The 24,116-nt window shown below is 40.3% G+C and overlaps 1 protein-coding gene across 3 annotated transcripts in view; it reads right to left on the bottom strand.

Annotated features, from left to right (window-relative positions):
- Window positions 1-4,678: 4,678 nt before the first annotated feature.
- Window positions 4,679-24,116, bottom strand: part of LOC134397855 (popeye domain-containing protein 3) — a 69,336-nt gene continuing 49,898 nt past the window's right edge. Inside the window, exon 5 of one of the 3 annotated variants that reach the window (XR_010025385.1) lies at window positions 4,679-4,689. Coding sequence is in view for 2 of the 3 variants with exons in the window: in XM_063124844.1 (XP_062980914.1) it covers window positions 18,480-18,589 (110 nt within the window). In the remaining variant the exon portion in view is untranslated. Of the gene's footprint in view, window positions 4,690-18,058; window positions 18,590-24,116 lie in introns of those variants that run through there. The other 2 variants (XM_063124844.1, XM_063124840.1) reach the window with 2 other exon arrangements.

Here is a 24,116-nt window from a genome sequence, read left to right as displayed (position 1 = left end):
TAAGTGAATGGATTTCTACATCTCTTGAAAAGTGAACACAGAATAAAAATGCAAAAGAATGTTTTACCACTTTGGGGGGCGTGGACCTAAAACAAATCCCTTGGCCTTTTCATTTTCAAAATATCAAGGTTTATATTTGCCATCCAACCCTGTTTATACAGAAGTAACTCTTATTTAGATCTCATTAAATTCAGTCGGGCTTACTCACAGGTAAGTGTAGGATTACAGCCTTACATTTTGTACAATAAAATAATCCAAAACAATCAGATAAACAGTAGTTGCAATCTGCATACTCACTGAGGGTGCAATCCTATGCGTGTTTAAATAGAAAAAAGTCCTACACTTCCCAGCATGCTGGGAAGTGTAGAACCTTTTTCTTTCTAAATATGCATAGGATTGTGCCATAAATTATGTAACACTTGCTTGAGGAGTTGCCAAATTGACTCAAGTTTGAGAAACACAGTTTTATTGATAATATTGGAAAGCAAATTAATGATGATAGAATTTGCAGCCCAACACTTCTGGAGGGCACCAGCTTGGGGACAGCTGATCTAGCATCCAACATCATTATGTTTCTCCTATTATATTGTATTTGTATTTTTATCCTATTGAACATTAATGGTTCTTGTTGTCAATCAGTGCTTTTAATGTTCCACAACTGATTTAGCTTCTCATATATAGACTGCTCAGATCCTTATCCTTGCTCTCAAAAGGCCCATTCAACTGGGAAACTCCCTATTGCAAGCTCCCATTATAATGACATGGAGCTGGTCAAGAATTTGCAGTATTCAGTCATTTCAGTGAGGCTTATGAAAGGATTCCCCAATGCAATGTATCAGTAATTATTAGATTAGTGAAGAAGAAAGTACAGGATTGGGAAAGAAATTAAACCCTGCAGACTTACCTGACTTTTTAAACATAATTTACTTTCATTATAAATTTATGGATTCTCATTGGGTCACCCATTTCAAGGCTATGACCTTGAAGCCTCCCCCAAACTGGTGTCCTCTAGATGCTTTGGAGTACAGCTCCCAGCATTCATAACCATGTTGGCTGGGATTGATGGGAATTGAAAGGCAAAACATCTGGGAAGTACCAGGAAGACTTCTGCAGACAGCGATTATTACCATTCCTAATGTTACATTTGAACTGACTGTACTTTGGTTAGCATAAAGGCACTTTCTTTGTGGATTACCAAATTATATCTGTAAACTAGAGATGTCACTTATGTGTGGGCAAAAGCACCACGTGCAACTGTAGTGTTGTTTGTCTCCTAGACAGTGGGAAGCTGCTGCAGAAACCTTCAAAGGAAACTCCAGCTGTATGTTCATTAATTTCTATGGATCATGGCCTGTTCCCATTAAGATGTCCTACTGATGAAAAAGTTATTTTGCAGAAATTGTTTTCGCCCTAATTTGTTAAAAGAAGGGGGGAAGAAAGGAAGTCAAGTAGACTGGAGCACAAACAAAAAAGATTTTGATTAGAATCTTGAAAGTACACTTTCTTCTGTTGTGTCACTGACGGCAGTAAGACTTGTTTTGATAGGCCTCCAATCAAGTCTGATGTGACTCCATTCACTCCATAGAGATTAAGCAGAGAAGGCATTTGTCCCATGTCAGATAGCTAAAATGCTGCTGCTGCTGCTGCCACCTCCTCTCTTCTTCTTTTTTCAGGAAATGTGTAAGGCTCAACAGCCTCAGTAACAGGCACAAATCTTATGTAACTTTGCTTGAATTCCATGACAGTGTTTGAGGAAAAAAAATTCAATGGTTTATACTGAAGTTCTCAGTGTGCTACAATGCAAAAAAAATTTTTTTTTGTTTTGACGATACTGAATGTGATATATGTTTAGAGGAGTACGTCCTTGCCTTATGTAAGGATTGTAAACTTATTTAAGTTATGTAGACAAATCAAAGTGGCATTGCATAACCTTCTAGCAGGTATGATAACTGGGTTAGACCCAGTTTGCACATAATAGTGGCAGATCATGGGCTAATTAACTCATGATTTGCTGCAACTTATGCCTGGTGCATTCTGCAGCCATTTTGAATATTCAGCCACCAGTCAAGCGAATTGGGGGTCGCTATAGGTTAATTGTGGGTAAAGCAACCCATAGTTAACCCACAATTAGTAGTAAGAATGAATGAGATCTTTATTGGTAATAGCGATAAGCCATTACAATTCGACATAATAAAAACAAGTAAAAAGATAAGCTAAAATAAATAAGTTTAATATGGATAGTTTAAAGTAAAATGAAAATAATGAACACAAATGGAATATAAAGATTAAAATCACATTAACATGCATTAAGAACTCACAAGTGGGGAACTAAATCAGTACATATACAAGAACAAAATCTCCAGTTCTCCATTACGAAACTTGTTGGGAGTCTTGTGCCTAGCTCTCAATTTACTTGTAGCTAAGGCGAATTTTGAAACCTGATTAGTAATAAATACATTATTGCCAGCCAGCAATTTGCTCAAGGGAAGATTGGAGTAGTAAGGTTAACTGTGGGTTGTTTAACCCATGATTAACCAAGAGTGTCCAAGTTCAGACATCTCGTAGCAACCCCAATCAGCCAGATCAGGAGTTGAATATTCAAAATGGCTGCGGAAACTTCCTATCACATGTTGTGACAAAACTTGGGTTAATTAACTTTACTAAATTAACTCATGATTTGCCACTGTTAAATGAGAGCAGTCCCATGAATAGCAACAATGCAAAACTTGGGTCACTTTGAAAATATAAACCAAAGTTCTTGATCTTTATATATAGTAAGATGGAAATGGTGGATTTGAAAACTGACCATTCCCCCATTTACATACTTTAGAATTCCAGACCTGAAATTATGGTGAAATGAATAATTCCAGCAGCCACAGACTGAATTGCTAAGAGAGCCTATCAAATCTATGTCATTATTGAAAGTTTACATTTTATTTTTATATATGGGAGGATTGTCACTATTACAAAATAGCCTTCTCAGGACAAAGAACCTTGCTCAGGGAAAATGCCATGTGATTCTTTTTTTCTTTCTTTTACAGTTTATGTGCTTTCTCAGAACAAACCAAAAATACTTTTATATTACTATTTACTATACTGCTATAGACATGTTATGTGCTGATAATAGTATCTACCTCTGTTTACATATTAATGAGTTTCTGATAACTCAGATATCAACTTTTTGCATTCTGCTTTCCCATGAAAACAGAGGTACAGTGGTATTTCTGTACTGAAGTGAACATTTGTGACTTGACATTCACAAGTACGGTTGACTTTCAGAGTTGTGGGCAGGGCAGCTCCTCCCCATTTCTGAAATTCTAAGCCACGTTGTTTACAAGTTATTCTGTTTACAGCAAACAACTACCTCATACTTACTACATAAGCAACACCTTTGCGCTGCTCAGGCCTTAAAGGTGGCTGTTGATCTTATGGTACATACCTGTTGTTATTTTTTAAACTATTCTTCATTTTAACAGCTCTGCTTGTGTAACTTGCTTTAGTAGAATATGTTAGGACAGCTATGTGCTTAATTTAAAAATGATGCATCCATTTGAAATGGTGTGAGAGTCTCTTATAGATTAGATATGTTTTTTTCTGCCTGAAGGAAAAATGGGTGCTGTTCAGACACAAACACCACATACAAAGGCAACCATTTTCTAAGGGCAATGAGGATGATCAGGGATCTGGAAACAAAGCCCTACGAGGAGAACTGAAAGAACTGGGCATGTCACAAATTGGAGGGCCAGAATCTCTTCTCAATCATCCCAGAGTGCAGGACACGGAATAATGAGCTCAAGTTACAGGAACCCAAATTCCAGCTGGACATCAGGAAAAACGTCCTGGCTGTTAGAGCACTATGATAATAGAACCAATTACCTAGGGAGGTCATGGGCTCTCCCACACTAGAGGCATTCAAGATGCATCTGTCAGGTATGCTTTAAGGTGGGTTCCTGCATTGAGCAGGGGGTTGGACTCGATGGCCTTATAGGCCCCTTCCAACTCTACTATTCTATGATTCTATGTGTGAATTAAGTTGCCCTAAATTGCAATAACATTACAGTAGATTGGGGGGGCGGCTCTTGTTATTAAGATCAAATTATCTGCTTTAAGTAAATATAAGAAGCATTGTTACAGCCTGGACTCCTAAATGCAAGGAATATTACATTTCTCCCATTTCAGCTGGTGAAGTAGATTTGCTACTTTATAAGCTAATTATAGGACAGGATGTGCCACTCCAAATATTGTAGTTAATATAGTTGCTGTAAAACTAACTTTTAAAAATATGCACTCATGTCTTTCACTATCTTGACAATGAGCAAGTTCAAATAAGCATTGGGTACATGGCTTCAGGCCTCAGTCTGTCTGAGATGAATGCAGCAATGGCCCAGTTCAAGCATAACAATCTCAATCCAATGAGCCAGTGTTTGTCAGAATGACATTCACTTGTGCACACTCTCTCCCATTTTGCATGCCCAGCTTTGAAGAAGATACTACGGCTTGTTAAACCATAGTTTCTTGTGAGATCTGGACCAGGAAACTGATTTTTAAACACTGCTTACAAACCAGGATTCGATTCCTTGGTTGTAATCATCACTTAGACCATACATTCCTTTGACATCCAAACAATCACAGTTTAACAACCCATAATAGCAATCACATAGTGTGGGGGCAGCCCTGCTGCCACAATCCCTGTGGGTCCTCTCCAACTTTCCATGTGTTGGAGGAGGAGAGGGGACCCTGATTTATACACAAAGGCATCTGAAGTGAATGACAACCCTTTGCAATCAGGGTTGTCATTCATAAAGGTAACCTACATCTGTTGAGCAGACCCTGTACACATGTAAAGGTAGGGGCCAAAGGCAATGAGGTAATGGGACTCATGTGCCCAACCCCACTTTCATCCTCCAATGATTATGATTGTGTAAAGAAGGGGTGGGAAATTGTAGAAGATCTGGAGGAACGCCATTCCCATCAGCCATAGTCAGCATAGCCAATGGTGTGGGATGATGAGAGTTGTAGGCCAAAACGTCTGAAGAGCCACAATTCAAAGGGATAGCACCCAAAGGGCTAATATCTTCCTGGATTACATAAGGTGAGGGAAGGAGCAGGACAAGGATGGAGTGTAAGGACATAAGACCTGTTCTTGAATGAAGATTGTTACACCTGAACTGGGCCAGTATGAGGGTCTTAAGAAGATAGGTGTCAATAGCTTTGCATTTTGATTAGATGCAGGCTAGCTGTAAATTTCAAATTGGCAGTTTTCTCTTTAATCATGATGTTAAGGCATCGACAACATTTTCACTGAGCTTTTTCCTGGCATTCCAGTTTATCAAACAGAATGAACAGCACCCTAGGCCAAAGCTTCAAGCAGCAAGTGTGTCAAAGTAACTGAACTGGGGCTTTCACCTGCACAAGTGTCTTCCCATCCCAGGAAAGGAGCCCCTCTTCTCATCTACAGATATGTCAGGATTGGAATCTCATTAGACCCTGAGAAACTCTGTGGCCTTTATATTGAAGTCGGTTGGGGTTGTGCTATTGAATTCACCCCAAATTCTATGTGCACACTTGCATGACATCTCTTAGACCATTCTGGAAGGGAAAAGACAACAGGACAATTACTTAGGTGCTGTTTGGGCACTAAAAATTAGCTCCAAAAATGTGATACTTTTGCCAAATAAAGGCTACTTGATTTTTTAAAAAACCACTCTTTAATTTGTGCTAGTGCTATCCCAAAGTTACTTCTAGTATGTAGTTTTGTGGATGGAGACCCATAAAAGTGTTTATAGACCTTGTGACCTTCTTTGTAAGGAAAATTATAAAGAACGTGGGAAGATCTCATTAAGTCTTAAAGCTAATTTAAATTAATTTATCTCTAAGAAATGTTTATCGTAAAAATATATGTGTGTGTGTTTTTCTTCCCCTTACATTATGATGGATATGAAAGTAATTGGGAAAAGGTGTGAGTGCAGATGCACTGAGTTTAATTTTACTAGATGTCTTTAATGAGATTTGATTATTTTGTCTTTGCTTGCTTTTAAAGACTTGTTCAATGTGTCTTGTTCTGTTTTATATCGACAGCTTTTTAAAAGATATGCCGCTTGCGTTACTTCTGTCATTGTGACTAGTTAGTAACAAGATGCTGGCATAGTAACCTTCATAGAATGTTATTTTCACAATGGCTCTGCTAAGCAGTATATGGTGGGGGCAAGCGATTTGTGACCCCTGGACCAAATTCAGCATTCTTCTGGGGTGCTATCTGAGCCCCACCACTGTCAACACCCAGATACAAAAGAGGGGTGTGGATGAGCAGAATCGGTGGCAACAGGGCCTGATGGCACAGCAAACTAGTTGCCGACTAGGCTTTTATTACTAGGGTTGTGAGCTTAAAGCTGCCCTACAAGCACAGAGCTTGTTTGTTTGAAGGTGCGATATGTCAGCCAGCACAACAAATTGAGAATTCAGCTGAATATTAGAAAATACTTTGGACCTTCGCGACAATTGTTTCTAACCTAAAAAGGCAGACTAAGAAAGAACATGATGATGGTTTTGACTACCTCTTGCATTTTACTACTATTTAATTAAACTGGTTGATGAGTATTACCAGATTGGCTTGAATCTATGTTATTCATAGTATTCTGACCTAATAGCCAAAGACCAAAGTGAACACTGATATCTATGCGTCTTGAATATTGTCTTTTTATCTAGTGTTTTTTTAAAAACTGTCCTCTGTAGTGTATAGATTACCTCATGGTCCATTTTGACTCATATTTTGTTTACAAGATAAACATTTTTTTAAAAAAAATCACTTGAATTGTTTGAGTCTTTCAGAAGAAAAGACAGTGAGCTGATTTTTGTGGGAGGGGGGAGGGAGGTCATTTTTCACAGGTTTCCTGTCTCTGTCTTGTTGGACTGAAGCACTGATTGCCTTTCTGCATATCCTGTATTTTATATTTTCATTTAATGCCTATTGCCTAATGTTTTTTTTATTTCTATCAATCATCAATTTGTGACTGAGGCTTAAAAGGATTACATGATGAAAAATAAAACCTATAATGTTGGCATTTACCAAAGGCTTTGAGATTTTGTTATAATGTCCGTGTAGGATGGGCAAGGGAGCTGCCATATCTTCAAAAGGCCATTTGTGCTTAGTGTAAACTCTTTCTAGCTTGCAAAGCAAGAGTTATGCATGCTCTCCTCCAGCCCATGGGGAGGGAGGCATCACGTCCTGCAAGCTTTAGCCTCCACTGACAGTATCACAATGCTGGATCCAACTCATTGTTTTGATGTATTTTGATGTCCAGGAACATCATCAGATACGGGCGGTGGGGGTGGAATCATGTTTCCTTACCATTGCTTGCCCTCACTGCTTCTGTCCCACACAGGGAAGAAAGAGGAAGTAAATTGTACCGATTTTCCTGCACACAGCAAAAAGTGGCAGCACATTTCATTCCCTCCCCCGCAAAAAAAACAGTTTTACAGGGGGCTTATTTGTTGTGGAAAGAAGACCAGAAGGAGCGGGAGATGCATGGGAGACAGATGGCGTCATCGAAAGGAGCCACGAAAAAGCATGTGTGGCCAGTAATGCTGACTCTGTACAGCACCATGTACATTGATGGTGCTATATAAATAAATAATAATAATAATGAGCGTGCGATAAAACACTTGTATGATGATGCTCCAGCTCTCCCAATCCTTGATATCAACTTGTGCCAAATGATGTTAAAGAGGAATCAAATACACTATTGCATTCCAGAGATCTGGCTTGTTTGCCAGGCATCTATTCCATCTCCCTCACTATGAGGTAAAAAGGCACTGGAGAAGACAGGGTCACCTCTGTACTCCTGTTTCAGTACCTGGAGTTTGTTTTAAATTACTTTGCAGCACAGCTGCTGTAGGTGGTGAAGCAGGGATTGGTTTCAGTGCAAGTGTAGTGACAATCTTTGTCCTCATGTCTGAGTTGGAACCTAAGCACTGGATCTTACGAGTATCACTAGGATCTTGTAAAAAGATATATGTATTTGGGTATTTTAAACATGGTTTAGATGAAGACTTGGAATTAGTAAGGTGATTATTGTCTTCACCGAGAATGTGTTTACGACAACTTGGAGGGCAGCAAATGTTTTCAGAATGGTGGGCAAATGTTTTCTTACTTTATTTATTTATTTTCAATATTTATATACTGCTCCCCATTCAAAGTTTTGGAGTGGTGTACAAGATAAATTAAAATAAGAACAAAATAAAACACCTTAAAATACTGATTGGTTCAACAATATTTACATCTTGTATTACATCCTGGGCAGCATCACTTAGTATTAAGTCTGGGGTCGCCTCCCCTCTGGTCGGTTCCATGACCAACTGTTCTAGGGCACAGTCGTTTAGGACATCAAGAAATCTAACCTCGTTGGCATTTATCCGGTCAATGTGAGGATAATTGAAGTCACTCATTATTACAACACTTCCTCATTTGGAGGCCTTCCTGATTTCATTTTCCATCTCAAGGTCACCCTGAGCATTTTGGTCTGGGGAACAATAGCACGTTCCTAGTACTACATTAGTTTTGGGGCCGTGTATTGTCACCCACAGCAGTTCTGTGGAAGAGGCTTCCCCGTTTAGATGCTCTAGTCTACTTGACAAAATGCCCTCTTTGACATACAGAGCAACACCACCCCCAGTACACCCTTCGTTGTCCTTTCCGTTGAGTCCACCAAGTTTCTGTAATGCCCACTATGTCCAGGTTCTCCTTTGAAATCAAACACTCCAATTTTCCCATTTTGGCTTGGAGGCTTCTAGCATTTCCATGGAAACACCTATACATGGTGTTCTTCCCCAGATGTCTCTGGCATGTCCCTTTTTCACTGTTGCACTTTAGCCTCTTTGATTGGCTGTCATGTTCAATCTTGTACTCATGGCCTATTTGCTCCCATTCTACATTGGGACAATCAAAAACACGTTCATATTCATCTCCTTCAGATGATTTAACCTGAACCGGATGCTTCCCAGCTCCTGTCAGATTTCCCCCAAAATTTAGTTTAAAAGCTGCTCTGCTTTTTTATGTTTAGCACCAGCAGTTTGGTTCCATTTTGGTTTAAGTGCAGCCTGCCTCTCTTGTACAGGCTGCAATATTAGCAATATGCTTACAAATTGAGAACTCTACAATCTGTTCTAGTATCTTTCCTGGTACTGAAGTCAGAATGATTGGCTTTTAGTTCCCAGCTCTTTCTTCCCGACCCGCACTCCCTTTTTTGAAGATTGGGATATTTACTGTACCTATAGAAAAGAAAAAGAAGTAATCCAAGTCATTCATAGTTTGATTGATTTATAAATAACCGGAGCCTGAATTCCAACATAACGTGCAGATGCTTCAGTATCTGTGTTTTTCCTTCACCCCAAGCAGCAGAGACTCCTGACAGATCTGCCATGTGAAAAAGAGGATGGAGAAGTCCACTTCCTTTGATGCAGTTGATCCAGTGTAAATCTGGATCCAAACAAATATATGGATACAAAGAGAAATAGTATCCCTCATTGTAATTCCAGTGTTTCATGAGAAGAGAACTGCACTGCACACTTCTTCTTTTTTATGCCAAAAGTTCTAGAATACTGATTTGGGCAGAACAGGTAAGAATTCTTCCAGTGAGGTAATCGCATAAGTAAAACGGCAAGTTCCTTCTTAACCTTTTCAATTCTTCATTGGTTAAGCAATAATTGTTCTAGGCACAAAAGTGATAAAGAGGTCTACAGCTTTGCTGCTTCTGCTGGCAAACTGGTGCACACATGGGGGCCAGATAAATCATTCTCTGAGATGAATATCTCCACCTAGAGAGCCATTTATGTTCAGGGCTCATCAAACTCATCAATGGTTTCTCTACTTATGTCACTGCAAAAGGCTTAAAAGTGACATCTGCAGTAATGTGGGGTGGGAGAATAATTGGTTTATCTGCATGTTAAGCTACTGCAAACAAATGGCTGTCCACATTGCACCAGTTTTCACGTCCTCCGGCTGGAAACTACAATGTCTGCACTGGCCCCAGAGCTACTGAAATCCTTGGACTATGCAGAGGATGCAGAGGGGCAGTTTGCACACTTATTTGTTCTGCATAGCGGCTGCTTTCCTGTTGGGAGTATCTACACCACAAACCTATGTGATGCTGCCAGCCTCTTCACACTTACCTGGGTGTAAGCCCCATTGAACACAGTGGGACATTTCTGAGTAAACATGTATAGAATGGAACAATTTGTTTTATATCAATTTATGGTTTTCCCCAAACAAATTGTGGTGTTATGTTTGCCTCAGGAGCATTTGCAGTACAATATTTATTGTTGCAACACCCACCCTCTGGAACACTTTACCAATTGACATTAAACACACACACACACACCAGTTCTGAAGTCTAGGCATCTTAAAACTCATCTCTTCACTCAGGCTTTCTCTGAAGTGTGACCCAGCCAACTATGGTTCGCAGCACACAGTTGAGTCTACAGTTTTATTGTGGTTTATTTATTTATTGTTTTGATGCCATTGCATTTTGTTTTCACTGCTTTGATACCTCTGTGGAAAGTGGTATGTAAATTTGGATAATAAATAAAAATGACAACTATGCAAATAACTTCATGAAATGAGAGCTAAAACACAGCATAAACATCTGGTCAAGTCATCCAAATCTGTTCATGGTTGTACACAGCAGCTGTCACATGGCTCATCCAGATTACAATCTCCTAAAGTAGTAATATTATTTGTAAAAACTAAATACATTTCCAAATGCATACAAAAGCAGGCATTCAAAAGCATACATTTGAATCTGCTATACAAGAGAAGACATAATCCAGCTGAAGTTAAATCCCCTGGCACTCCATGACAAAAGGAAGAATACAATGGGCAGCATACAATGTTGTGGCATTGCTAGTGTTAATGATATCGAGCTAGCACAAACCAATTTAAGCACATCACTAGTGCTCGCTAGGCAAGTGGGGAAGTGGAGATTTACTGTGAGTTGCTACCAAAATTTGGGGGCAAATTACTGTTTGTTTTTTCCTTTTTCTAGAAAGCACTAGTGTTGGATACTGACTACTGTACTATGCCCATAATTAATGAATCTGTGGCATTTGATTAAGTGGGCTGAAGACCACATAGCATTATTCCAAAGTGCTAAATAAGAGTAACGTGATCCTGTCTCACAAATATTTATGCATGAACTCAGTGGGATTAGTTATTACCCTGTCTGTAAAACATGCATTTGCTTAAGCCTTAAAGCATCTAAATAACATTTTGATTTAGTGTATGTGTTTGTTTGTGAACATACACAAGCACACACAGACTAGATGCTGTTTCCTTCATTGGCGGGGAAAAGTTCCTTTTTCAGTGTGTTGTTCGGTTGACAGCTATGCAGCTCTGGAGCAATCCAGTGTGGCTATTTCTTCTATAATTTCTCGTTTAGGAATGTGCAGAAAAGGAATGGTGCGAGAACAGAGCAACCCTGGTTCTCTCCTTTTTGGTCATAGAGAGCTTAAGTCAGTCAGTAGCTGAAATTTCTCTTCTTCCTCATCTTTTACTACAGAGGACGAAGGGGAATTCAAGTCTCGAGAGTACTTTGTACAGGAAACCAGGATGTGGTCTTAATATATTATTAATCTCAAAGGGGGAAACTAAGGAGGACATTAGAACCTGAAGTGCAATCAATTACTAGAACCGGATGGTATTCAGCTGAACACTGATCACAAGCCTGTTTGAGGGGGGCGGGCTTCTCATACATCTGAGACCACCCAAAGTGCACTTGTCTCACCAACTGCTTACACGTGAAGAAATCCCTGTGCTTCTTCAATCTGCCAGGCTTTACTGGCTCTGAAGATAGCCAGTGTGATGTGATGGTCAAATGCCTGCTAAACTGTGAAGTGTGTGTGTGTGTGTGTGTGTGTGTGTGTGTGTGCGCGCGCATAGCGTGCCTAGCTGTTAAGATGATCACCATTCTTGTTACAGTGTAATATATCTATCACTAGGTTTGTTGGCACATTTTCCAGCAGTCTTCCCTTCCCTATGTCTTCAGCAAGACTTGAACAAGTGAAATCTTTCCCATTGGTGTGTTTCAAACGTTCCCCTGAAGAATTTCTCTTCATCCATACGTGAAGGCACAGGAGCTTTGCCAGAGGGCAAAATGCTTCAATGCTACATACCTTACAAGGGTTTCTGTGAAGCAAAAAAGTAGGGCTGTGCATCACTTTGGATTCAAATCCGAGACAAATTGGGGTGATTTGGAGGGCTTTGAAACAGATCTGAATTGAATTGAAACAGGTCCAAATCAGTCTGAAGCAAATTGCATGATCCAAATCGATTCAGACTGATTCAGACCTTTTTCAAGCACAGATAGACATGAAAATTGGTGTGATGATAGGGCCTCAGTAGGGCTTCATTCCTACCAAGTTTGAAGCACATCGGTTCATCCCCTGATTTTTAGGGATTTTTTTAAAAAATTGAGGTTTTAAAAGAATATGCCGTTATTTTTGAAGATAAAGAGATGAAACTTAGCACCATGATAGCACTTAAGTATGGCTTTAGGCATGCCAAGATTGATTCATCCCTTGTTTTTTTTGGGGGGGGGATTTTAATGTTCAAACTCAAACGTCCTCATTAGGGTCTAGCACCTTGAGAAATAACCAAGTTTCAAGGGGGATGAAATTACAGATAAAGACATGAAAATTAGCACCATGGTAGGTCTTCAGTAGGGCTTCAGCCATGCCAAGTTTGAAGCAGATCAGTTCAACCCTTGTTTTTTGATGGGATTTTATAAATGGGTGCTTTATTATTGTGTACTGCTTGTGCACAACACACAGCACACACACAAAGTAGAAGTCACTGAGAGACTAAACAACATAGAACTCACAGAGGATGTTGTTGTTGTTGTTGTTGTCTCTTTCTCGCTCCTGGCGGTTTTTCTAGACGGACATGACGGGCATTGCCAAGTCATGCTGTCTTTTACAGATTCAGGAATTTCCTGAGCATGTTTTAACTATGGCTGCTTTCTGGATGTTGGTGTGGTTGTATTTTGGTAGGCCCAGTTTCTGAAGATTTTCTGTATAGTTTTTTGATGTGATGCTGGTGACTGATGTGATTAATGGAATAATAGTGACCTTTTCCTGTTGCCATAGTTGTTGTTGTTGTTGTTGTTAGATGGACCCTGAAGCAATCCTCCTAGCCTCCTATTAAGGGGATGCTTAAGCATCTCTCACTGTCTATGTTTCAAACCACTCTGCCCGCTTTGCAGGGCCAGTTTGTTTTCTTTCGGCCAACATCTCTGTGCCCTCCCGCATAGCTGCCTCCTTTCCTCTCTGCCTGCCTGCCTGAGACCTGCACACTTCTCCAATACGATCTGTCTGGTCCTGCCTTACAGGGCTGGTTTGTGTTTCTGGCTTTGAATTGAGACAATCCTTGGCTCACTTACATGTGCCCGCATAGCTGCCTGCTGCCTGTCTGCCCGCCTACCAGCAAGCCTGCCTGCCTGCCCACTTCTCCAATATTATCGGTCTAGTTCCGCCTTGCAGGGCTGGTTTGTGTTTCTTGCTTTGCTTTGACTCAATTTCTAAGGCACATTGCTCCCAGCCAGGTAATGTGTGTGTTGCAGGCAGTCTGCTTTCCCTGTTTCTCTCTGAATGGGAAGAGCCTGAGGATGTGTCAGCTTCAGAACAAAAGAAAAGTAGGGGAGATTTGTACTTGAAAGGATAGTGTGAGCTGAATACACACCGTCTCAAATTGCTCTTTGCTTTGAGTGGCTGCTTTGTTTCCTTGAAAAATCATATTTTTAGCAGTGGATTACAAGAAAACTACTACACAGATGTGTCTGAAATTTGGCACACGTGAGCACCTCCAGGGCATCTGTAAGGTCACTAACTTGCATGTTTCTATCTTGAACAATAAAAAAGTTATAGGTGTTTATTTTTTCCAATGCAAGTCTATGGGAAAATGAAAAATATGAATAATTTGGTCATCCAAATCTTGATTCAGATTCGGATCCAAGGCCAGGCGGACTGGGTCCAAATCAATCCAAGCTGAATCAGGCTTGATTCAGAAGTTCCAAATCAGGATCCCAAGCAAATTGGGTGGGTGGGTGTCAGTGCACAGCCCTAAAAAAAAAAAAAAAAAAGAATGCGCTGAACTATGACAGAAATGGGGGTGATACAAACATAGCCAATATGATTTAAATTGTGGTCAAAACATCAAGACATTAGTCAAGGACATGAGTTGTCTGTGGTTACTCAGAGGTGAGAGAAAAGCACTCTACACATGCCTCAGATGTTTTTCTAAATTGTATTAATATGCCAAATCTTTCTGGACTGTATAATGGTGCTCAAAAGTGAGTCAGCAGGCTAAACTAGCCAAGATATAGAGATCAATGAATTGGATCACCCTCTCTTAAAAGAATAAATGCAGGGTGGCCTTGAATTTGGATAGGGAGGCATAGTGCTGGTAATTTTTCCAGCATTTCCAATCTCAGGTCTGCAATGATGCTATCAGGAAGTTGAAATGTCAGGACAAATTAATTAAGACACTTTGTCTTCTCTTATTAATCTTTTTAGGCCTGGAAGTCCATTCCTTTAAAATTGGAAACAGTTGTGACTACCATTGCAAGAAAGAAAAACATTTGAAATGATTTAACATATGCCTCTTATGATTACCAGATTTTGAGACTGACTTACGTAATTGTTACGGTGTTTTGCTTTTAAAAAATTGAATCATGTGTAAGTCTCACATGAAGATGTTTGTTAATGCTTACTGGAAAACCTGTCAACTAGGGCATGAAGAAACACTGTTTTGCTTCTGTTTTGAAATGTTTATATTCCTTTGAGTAATCTCCAACCAAGTAGACTTTAAGACAATCATTACAGTTACTATGGGCCAGAGGCTTCAAGTTGGCAGTTTAAAAATGTCTAGCAGGAGACATTGTCTTTGTTTATATAGGTTCTAGGCAAATAGTAAAACACCACTTGGACTGGCCAACAGGTCAACAAAATAGAGTAGTGGTTGGATGGGTCCATACATTGATTGATTACTAAAAGAAGATCAAGCAGTGAGAGTTTTGAAAGAGTTCAATGATTCTGGCCAAGAGATTTTTAAAAACTCAGTTAAATCAGAGGTCGATGGGTTGTTGACAGTTGGTTGTCAGCTGGAAAAGAATCTGAAGAGCAGAGTTTCAAGCAATTGTTGAATCAGCTGGAAAAACTTGAGGCAGAGGAAGACTGCTGTGCAGCCGCTGTTCCTGGTTTTGAATGCTTGGTTGGGGTGAAGATTATGAAAAGCTGGTGTGATTAGGGTGGGGGGAATATTGGGAGCTTATTTAGCTGGGGAAGACTTACATAATAGGAACTGTAACTAAGCATTCATAATGCTGGGTAACTAATTCTGAATTCAAACAGTGCATAGTGAAACTACACAGTTAAGCTACCACAAGACAAAGTAATGGCTGCCAAAGTGGATGGCTTTAAAAAGGATTAGACAAATTCAGAGGTCATGATTAGCTCCAGTATCTGAGGCAGTATGCTTCTCAGTACCAGTTACTGGGGAACATGAATGGTAGGGTGCAATTGTGCTCATGTCCTGCTTGTGAGAACACAATACTGGACTAGCTTGGCCTTTGATCTGATCCAGCACAGCTTACGTTCTTAAAGAATCTTATCCTACCCTTTGAAATGAAGCAACAGCTTATTTCGTCAAGTAAATCATTCCCTTAATAAGCATCTTTATATTGATAATCTTTTAAGCATCTCTAGTGGGAGTGTCAATCTTATGCCATAGGAAACAAGCTAAAAGGTTTATGTAAGGCAAGGGTGCACAGACTTCAGTGCTGGACTGATAACTCATTGGGATCTTTCCATGTTTTCCACAAAGTTCTGAGGTGTCTCCAACAAGGTCCTCTCAGCATAGATATTGAAGCCCTATACTAGAATCAGCCTGCAAATGTCAGCATCAGGTCCTCTCCAGGTGGATGATCAAGAATTTGGTCAGTGCATCATAAGAATCACCAGCCTATTTCCAGTTCGCAATATGATGTACAAACGCCCAAAGCTAATAGTGTTTAGCATTTACGATTAGTAAATGATGTGTACACAGATATATGTGTGTAAAAAATGCAAATGTCCTATATGTTTTAATAGTTTTATTGTACAGAAAAGTTAGATGAGTCCTTCTCATATATATAATATTTTTCAAAAACTTCAATCCAGTCATTCACAGATTGACTCTGCAAATGTGACACAAAGCAAAAGCGAATTATAACTGCACAAAACTAAAGTCATAGTTGTTCTTATAAGTCACTTTGGTTGATCCAGTCCATCACATTCATTTTTAAAATTTGCATAACCATAAATGGAAAGCAGTGTTTCCATAAAGACTAATTCCAGCAAAGGTTCACTTCTAGCTGCTTTCAGAAGAGAAACAACTACAATATAAGGCTGTTCCTGAAGATCATGCATTTATTTGGACAGTTGGACATAAATTTTTAGACAGTGAACTTAACAGGCCCCAAAAGCTTTAGTTATCTAAGCTATTAACCTCTGAAAAAGTACATATTTACATAAATTATTGTTCTTTTTTGACACTTTTGCTAATGACAAACGTATTACCTCCTGCCCCTCTTATAGACTTTTCATTAAGGTGCCTGCCAGTATAAATGCCATAAAATAGAGGTTTGTGGTTTATTTCCTGAATCTGCTATCTCTACAATGTCATTAAAAATTTAGTTGAAATTAAACACTTTCAACTCCCATTGATTTAAAATTTTCGATTGTAAAGCAATAGGACTGGATGTGTTTATTTTTGGCTGAACATACTTATCTCCCCAAAAGATGTGAATAGAATCAAAGGGCACTATGCCATTCTTTTCATCAGCATTTATCCACAAAATGCAATTCACCACTGGTGCCAATAATACTATGTTTATTTAAAGCCTTAATGAATAGTAGTGATGGATTCTATTTTCAGAATAGAGTTGGCATTATAAATACAGTACACATAAAATGTTGTTTTATTTGTATGCAACTTTAGGTGTAGCTTATGTCTAGTCGATATCAATGGCAAACTTTCACTAATTTTAGTGGTTACTAATTTAAGCACATTTACCTGGGAGAAAGTTCACAGAATTCAAAGAGCATTGGGTTACACTGAAAGTCTCTTTATTGTAGTTTCAAAGTTGCTAATAGTTTAGGACTGGCACCACTTATTTGTACAAATGGTCTGGAAAGGGTGAGCTGAAAAAATCAGAGGGATTACCTCACCCTTAACCCACTCATAAAGGAGGCCAATAGGCTTTTATCTTGACCTGTATAGTATTCTAAGAAATTGTCCATTCAGGAAGTGTAATTATTATTTATTTTGCAATGTTATCAGTTATTGTAAATTGTTACCGAACATGTTAGGTCTACAGCATTACCTGATAGAGTCGAAACGAATATGTGCCTGGGTTCCGTAGTCATAACTGATATAGTTGTTTTGAAATCCTGCCTGCTTGTTTATAATTGTAAACCAGTTGACACAATTGTATCTCTGATTATAATAAATTTTGTAATTAGTGGTCTAGTGCAGGTCTGTCACTCTTGGGGTGTTTGTACTGATATTGTCTCAAGGGAAAAACAGGACTAAAAGTGTGTTTCTATTCAAGAATCTCTGTATCCCTCACACACATATCAGAATGTGAGAGTGGCATCGTATACAACAGCTGATCCGAGCGTTCAGCTTTGACTTTCCTTAATAACCTTATTTGGGGAGGGGGGGGTCGAGGCTGGGGAAGATGCTAGACTCAGCCCAGGCAAACATCTACCAGGTGACCCAGTGCAGTCAGAGATGTAAGACAGGTGAAGGGGCAATGTACCTCTGCACGTACAGCAGCAGATATGCAGCTCATAATTTCCCACAACTGTGGAAAATGTAAGAGAACAGCTTGCAAAAAAGTACCATGACCAACTATGACTCAAAGCTGTATTTATTCTCTTAAAAGCAAAAACAGTATCATAACTTTTAATGGCACTGCTTTCCATATGAATCCATAGGGGTTAACTGCAATGTAAATAAAAACCAAAGTTCTTGACACAAGAAGACAACTAGGATCTTCTTGCTCAAATTCAGGAATTTGCTGTGGTTGTGGATGCTCTGATGCACATATGAAGCTATAAAGGCTTTCCCATTACTTTCAAAAGGGATCAGCCTTCTGCTGTAATTTATGCATACAGAGTTCCCCACTCTATTGACACAGATGGGACAGTCCACCCATCCAAGCACATAAAGCCCCAGGATGGAGCTTCAAGTATCACTGAAACGAAAATGTAATATGGTTGGGGTTGGTCTGTCAGAGTTCTCCGGGATTTTGTGGCAAAAATGTATCTATTAAAACACACATCAAAATGGTATGAGCTTTGACAACCTCATTAACATGTTTTCCATGTCTGCCACACTTGCAATCGTTCTGTGTAATTCACTGAATTTCTGTCTGACAAGGCAGTCCCTAGGGAGCTGTAGATGGTATGCCAGATGGAGGGTCAAAAACATCATCTTCCACACTTTCTTCGATTGGTTTCATTTTTGGCGATGTTCTTAAACAAGGAGAAGGTTGGCCTGCCAATATTTGTAAAAAGAAAGCATTTAAAATCAACTTCTTAAACCTATAAAAATATATATAGAATTTCATCATCTATAATTTTCAGACAGTCAATGTCTGGAGATAGTAATTTTTTTATGGAATTGAAAAGTTTTGGGTGAAATTTGAATTAGTTGAGGATACCCTGGATGCCACAAAGGCAATAAAATAAAAATAGCCTCACTTAGTACCAGCTATAGTTCATTTTCATCACCATCACCTGATTTTAGTTGTATTGTATTATACAGACCAGCCTTCCCCAACCTGGTTAGTTATAGTCCAACACACCAGGGCAGTAAGTTGGAGAAGGCTATTTTTTTTTAAAAAAAAAGTAACTTCATTTAGAACTTTTATATAAGTTCTAAATGAGCATTGATTCCCTTTATGTTCCTTGCACAGCAACCCCCTACTCCATACCAACTTTGTGGTGGCTACAAATATCCAAGCCCTTGATACAATGTACCTTATGTTTTACTTTGTATATAGAACTACTCTTGAAAATACTGTTACAGTATAATCCTATGCATGGTGTACAACTCAGTTCCATTGAGTTGTACACCAGCCTTCTCCAACTGGTGCACATAAATGTTTTGGACTTCAACTCCCAGCATTCCTGATTATTGGCCCTACTAACTGAGGATGATAGGAGTCACCATCAAAAACATCTGGAGGGTGCCAGATTGGGGGAAGCTGGTGTACAGGTTTGCTGCCTTAGGCATTAACCCTTTTAGAACATTACATGTTATCAATTACCTATTAAAAAGCTCAGCTGTTGGTAGATTGCAGCCCTAAACACATTTACTTTGAACCAAATTCCAACTAGATCAGCGGGACATATTTTTAAATAATGGACACAAATGTCCATTTCCCCCAAATGTGCAGACTGCATGCAGAAGAGAACGTCTCCATTATAAACATGTCAAGCCAGACCTTTCAATGCCTTTTTTAAAAAAATAATTTATATTGACGTCTTGCCTTTACCCCCTCCTGCAATGAACCCAAGGTGGATTACACATGATCCTCCTCTTCCCTATTTTATCCTCATAGCAGCCCTGTGATGGAAATTAGACTGAAAGTCTGTGACTGGCCCAAAGTCACCCAGTGAGCTTCGTGGCCAATTGGGAACTAGAACCCAGATCTCCTGAGACCCAGCCCAACACTCTAACCACCACACGACACTGGCCCTTTTTATATCCAGAGGCCAGTTTCTCTCTAGGCTTTCAAAAGCCTGCTAGATACTAGGGGTGTGCACGGACCCCCCGCTCCGCCCCGCGGGCCGATCTGAAAATTTCGGATCGGCCCGCTCCGCCCATACTCTGCTCCTCTTCGCCGCGGAGCTCCAGCTCCGAATCGGAGCTCCGCAGTGGAGGGGAGTGGTGCCAGGTAAGGCTGGGAGAGGAGGGCGGGGGGGGTTACCGGGCCCTGCCGCCGTCGCCGCCAGAGCCCAGTAAGGGACCAAGGGGGAAGGGGGCCTTACCTGCCTCCGTCCGCGGTCCGTCGGCTTCTTCAATTGAGCCCGCGGTTCAACCAGGAAGTCTGGGCCACAAGTGCGGCCCAGACTTCCTGGTTGAACCGCGGGCTCAATTGAAGAAGCCGACGGACCGCGGATGGAGGCAGGTAAGGGAGAGGGGGGGTTACCGGGCCCTGCCGCTGTTGCCGCATGGGCGACAGCGACAGCGGCAGGGCCCAGTAAACCCCACTTACCTTTCCGGCGGAGCTCCGGATCGAGGCGAAGGATCCGCCTTCACCTCGATCCTCTTCGCCACGCTCCGCCGGCCCCCCAATCCTCTTCGCCTCCACCTTAAGGGGAGGCGAAGCACCCCGCTCCGCTTCTAATTCGCCAGTCCGATTAGAAGCGGAGCACATCCCTACTAGATACCTCTGTGACTACTGAAGGGCTACAAATTCATAGTAACTACACAAAGTGCACCTGGCTGGTGGAAGGGGAAGGGATGGCTCAGCTGCGCATCTCGCCCATCAGAGGAGGCCTCAGCCTCCTATAAGGATCCATTCAATTGCAGAGGACTGCATGCAGAAGGTCATGGATTTTGTGGCTGATTTTGCACATGATGCACATCCTTGCTGCCGGAAAATGCTAGAATCAGCCACTTTTAAGATGTTTCCTCCCTTTGCTAGCCAGATATTCCAGAATCATATATGGTCATTTAGTACTTTTGTCTTAAGTTCAAATGCCTGTTCTTTCCCCCTCCCACACAATGCTGCCAGGAAGCACAGACAGCATAAAGCAAAATGAATATTCAGCGCCTTGCATTAAGTAATTCACCCTCCTCTGAACTTATCCACATTTTGCTGTGTTACAACCTGGAATTAAAAGGAATATAATTAGGATTTCTTCTCACTGATCTACACAAAACAGTCCATAATTTTGACGTGTGTGTGTGTGGAATCTACACATTTTACAAAATGATTTACAAATACAAAACAGAGAGGTCTAGATTGCATTAGTATTCACCCCCTGTGCTGTGACACCCCTAAATAAGTTCTAGTGCAACCAACTGCCTTCAGAAGTCACGTAACTAATTGAATGGAGTCCACTTGTGTCAAATGATCTCAGATAAAATACGCCTGTTTCTGGAAGGCCCCAGAGTTTGTTGGAGAGCATATCTACATAAACAGCATTATGAACACCAAGGAGCCATCAAAACAAGTTCAGGATAAAGTTCTGAAGCACCAATCAGGGTTGGGTTATAAAAAAATATCCCAAACTATGGACATTCCCCATAGCACTGTTAGATCCATTATTACAAAATGGGAAGAACATGGCACAACTGCAACTCTGCCTAAAGAAGGCCATCCACCAAAACTCAGTGACTGTGTAAGGACGGCGTTAGTCAGAGACGTAACCAAGAGGCCAATGGTAACTCTAAAAGAGTTGGAGAGATCCACAGGTGAGATGGGCAAAACTATCCATGGGACAATTATCACCAGGATGCTCCACAGAGCTGGGCTTTATGGAAGAGTGGTGAGAAGAAAGCCATTGCTGAGGGGGTGGGGCGGGCAGAAAACCTCATCTCAAAAGCCCATTTGGATTTTGCCAAATGGCATGTGGGAAACATAGCAAACATGTGGGGAAAGGTTCTCTGGTCTGTTGAGACCAAAATTGAACTTGTTGGCTTTAGAGAAAAACTCAATGTGTGGTGCAAAGCTAACAGTGCTTATCGTCCGGAGAACACCTCCCCCCCCCCCCCCGGCACAGTGAAGCATGGTGGTGGCAGCATGATGTTGTGGGGATGCTTTTCATCGGCAAGGATTGGGAAGCTTATCAGAATTGGAGCCAAACACAGGGAAATTGTAGAGGAAAACCTATTTCAGTCTGCGAGGGACCTGCAGAAATTCACCTTCCAGCACAACAATGACCTGAAACACACAGCCAAAATTACGCTGAAGTGGTTTAAAACCAAGAACCTAAATATTGTAGAATGGCCCAGTCAAAGCGCAGACCTCAATCCAATTGAGAATCTGTGGCAAGACTTGAAAATTGCTGTTCAGCAATGGTCCCCATCCAAATGGCCAGAGGTTGAGCAATTTTGCCAAGAAGAATGTGCAAACGTAGAAGAGACTTACCCCCAAAAGACTCACAGCTGTAATTGCTGCCAAAGGTGCTTCTACCAGGTATTGACTCGGGGTGAATATTTATGCAAACAACAAATGCCACTTTGTTTTTGTTTACTTCACTTTTGTGCCACAGTAGAACTCCATTTTAATTGCAGCACAAAACATGAACAAGTCAAAGGGGGCGTGAATAGTTATGCAAGGCACTGTACATCCCGTCACTTTAAGGTTAGACTACTAGACCCTACGGCACCCTTATCCAACATGAAGCCCTCCAGATACTTTGGATTACAACTCCCAGCATTCCTGACTATTGGCTATTCTGGTTGCAGCAGATTAGAGTTGAAGCCCAAAACATCTGGAGGGCACCAGGCTGGGGAAGGCAGCCCTGTAGATAGGATAGGATTGATAGTTTAATTCTGATGTTATGGAATAAAGAGACAAGTGCACTTCCTGAACTGTATGCTTGTCCATATTAGCCAAAATAGAAACTTTCATAATCTGTCCCTAGCGTGAGCTAACTCCACAGCTAGAGCTTCACAACCGGTTGCAGGAGATAGGGAAGTTTTACTTTTGAAGAAAGAAGTGTGGCAAGCAGGAAGGGTGAAGCACTTGCACTTCCAGTTTGCCCTGTATTATACTATACAAAGTCACTCTGAAAGATCTATAAATGGTTGCAAGCTGCAGGAAAAGGTTTGGGGAAGAGTAACATCTACAAGAGTATAGAAGATCTATTCAAGAGTGGGCTCACCTACAAGTTAACATTCCAAACCGAAGCGATATTGTAACCCTGAAACATACATCAAAGGAACATCAAGAAAAGTTACTGTCCTAATCTTTTCAGTGGAGCCCATGCAGTTTACTATGTTAACATTTTCTTCGTTGGCTTTGTAAAAAAAAAAAAACTAACTTGCTACAGCTTTTCTTGACTCAAAAATTGACCAGAAAATTGCAATGCATCCATTTCCTGTGACATAAAAAAGACAAATTTCTGTTCTCTCAACTAGTATTTTCAGCTGTTCTTGTACAGATTAGCAAGTAATACAATGGCTTCTGTGTTTTTGTTTTTTTAAAAAGACTGATTTAATACCTTTTTTAAAGAACGTTGGTTAATATGTGATGCTATTAACAGAAAACATCATGCTGTAAAGGTCTCACTCCATAAGCATTATAGAATTCTTGTTGGTTATTTCCTTAACATAAAAACAGAGTTAGGTTTGTTAATAGATATTAAACACACACATGGTTTTATAAGTAGTTTGAGTCTTGTGCTGCAAAGCTACGCATGCTTCTCTTGGAATAAGCCCCACTAAAAATAGTGAAACTAGCATCTAAGTTCACAGGAGTTTGCACTGCACATAATTATGCTTTGCCTTCTTCTGTTGCAGATGTAAAGCTTTATTAAATACTGGTTGGCTGAGAAAAAATAGTCCAACATCTACAGTGAAGGGAAATACTGGATGGGGTTTAATTCTATGAACTTCGGCATTCTAAAATATCCAAAGAAGGTGACAGGAATTGCTGAGACCTGTGATGTAGGAATTCAGACTCCCATGAAAAAAAAATGTGTGGGGAGGACTCCTGCAGTATAACAGGTAAGCCTATTCTTAAGATCAACAAACTGCTACACTAACTCAAAACCTAACTTGCTATAGCTTTACTTGACTCAAAAATTGACAAAAAGTTTGATAACGCATCCATTTCCTGTGATATAAAATAGACAAATTTCTGTTTTTTCAAGATTAGCAAGTAATACAATGGGTTCTAGACAAAAGCAGCCCAGCCCACATCCATATGCATAGTATTTGATAACTTGCTGCTAGGGTAGAATCTATCTACCTTGAGAAGTATGAGCAAAGATAGATAGATAGATAGATAGATAGATAGATAGATAGATAGATAGATGATAGATAGATCTGTGGAGTCTTATCT

The sequence above is a fragment of the Elgaria multicarinata genome, chromosome 4, assembly GCF_023053635.1.
Source record: "Elgaria multicarinata webbii isolate HBS135686 ecotype San Diego chromosome 4, rElgMul1.1.pri, whole genome shotgun sequence".
NCBI classification, from domain to species: domain Eukaryota; kingdom Metazoa; phylum Chordata; class Lepidosauria; order Squamata; family Anguidae; genus Elgaria; species Elgaria multicarinata.
The sequence above is the reverse complement of the archived record's forward strand: the minus strand, read 5'-3'. Positions and strand labels throughout refer to the sequence as shown.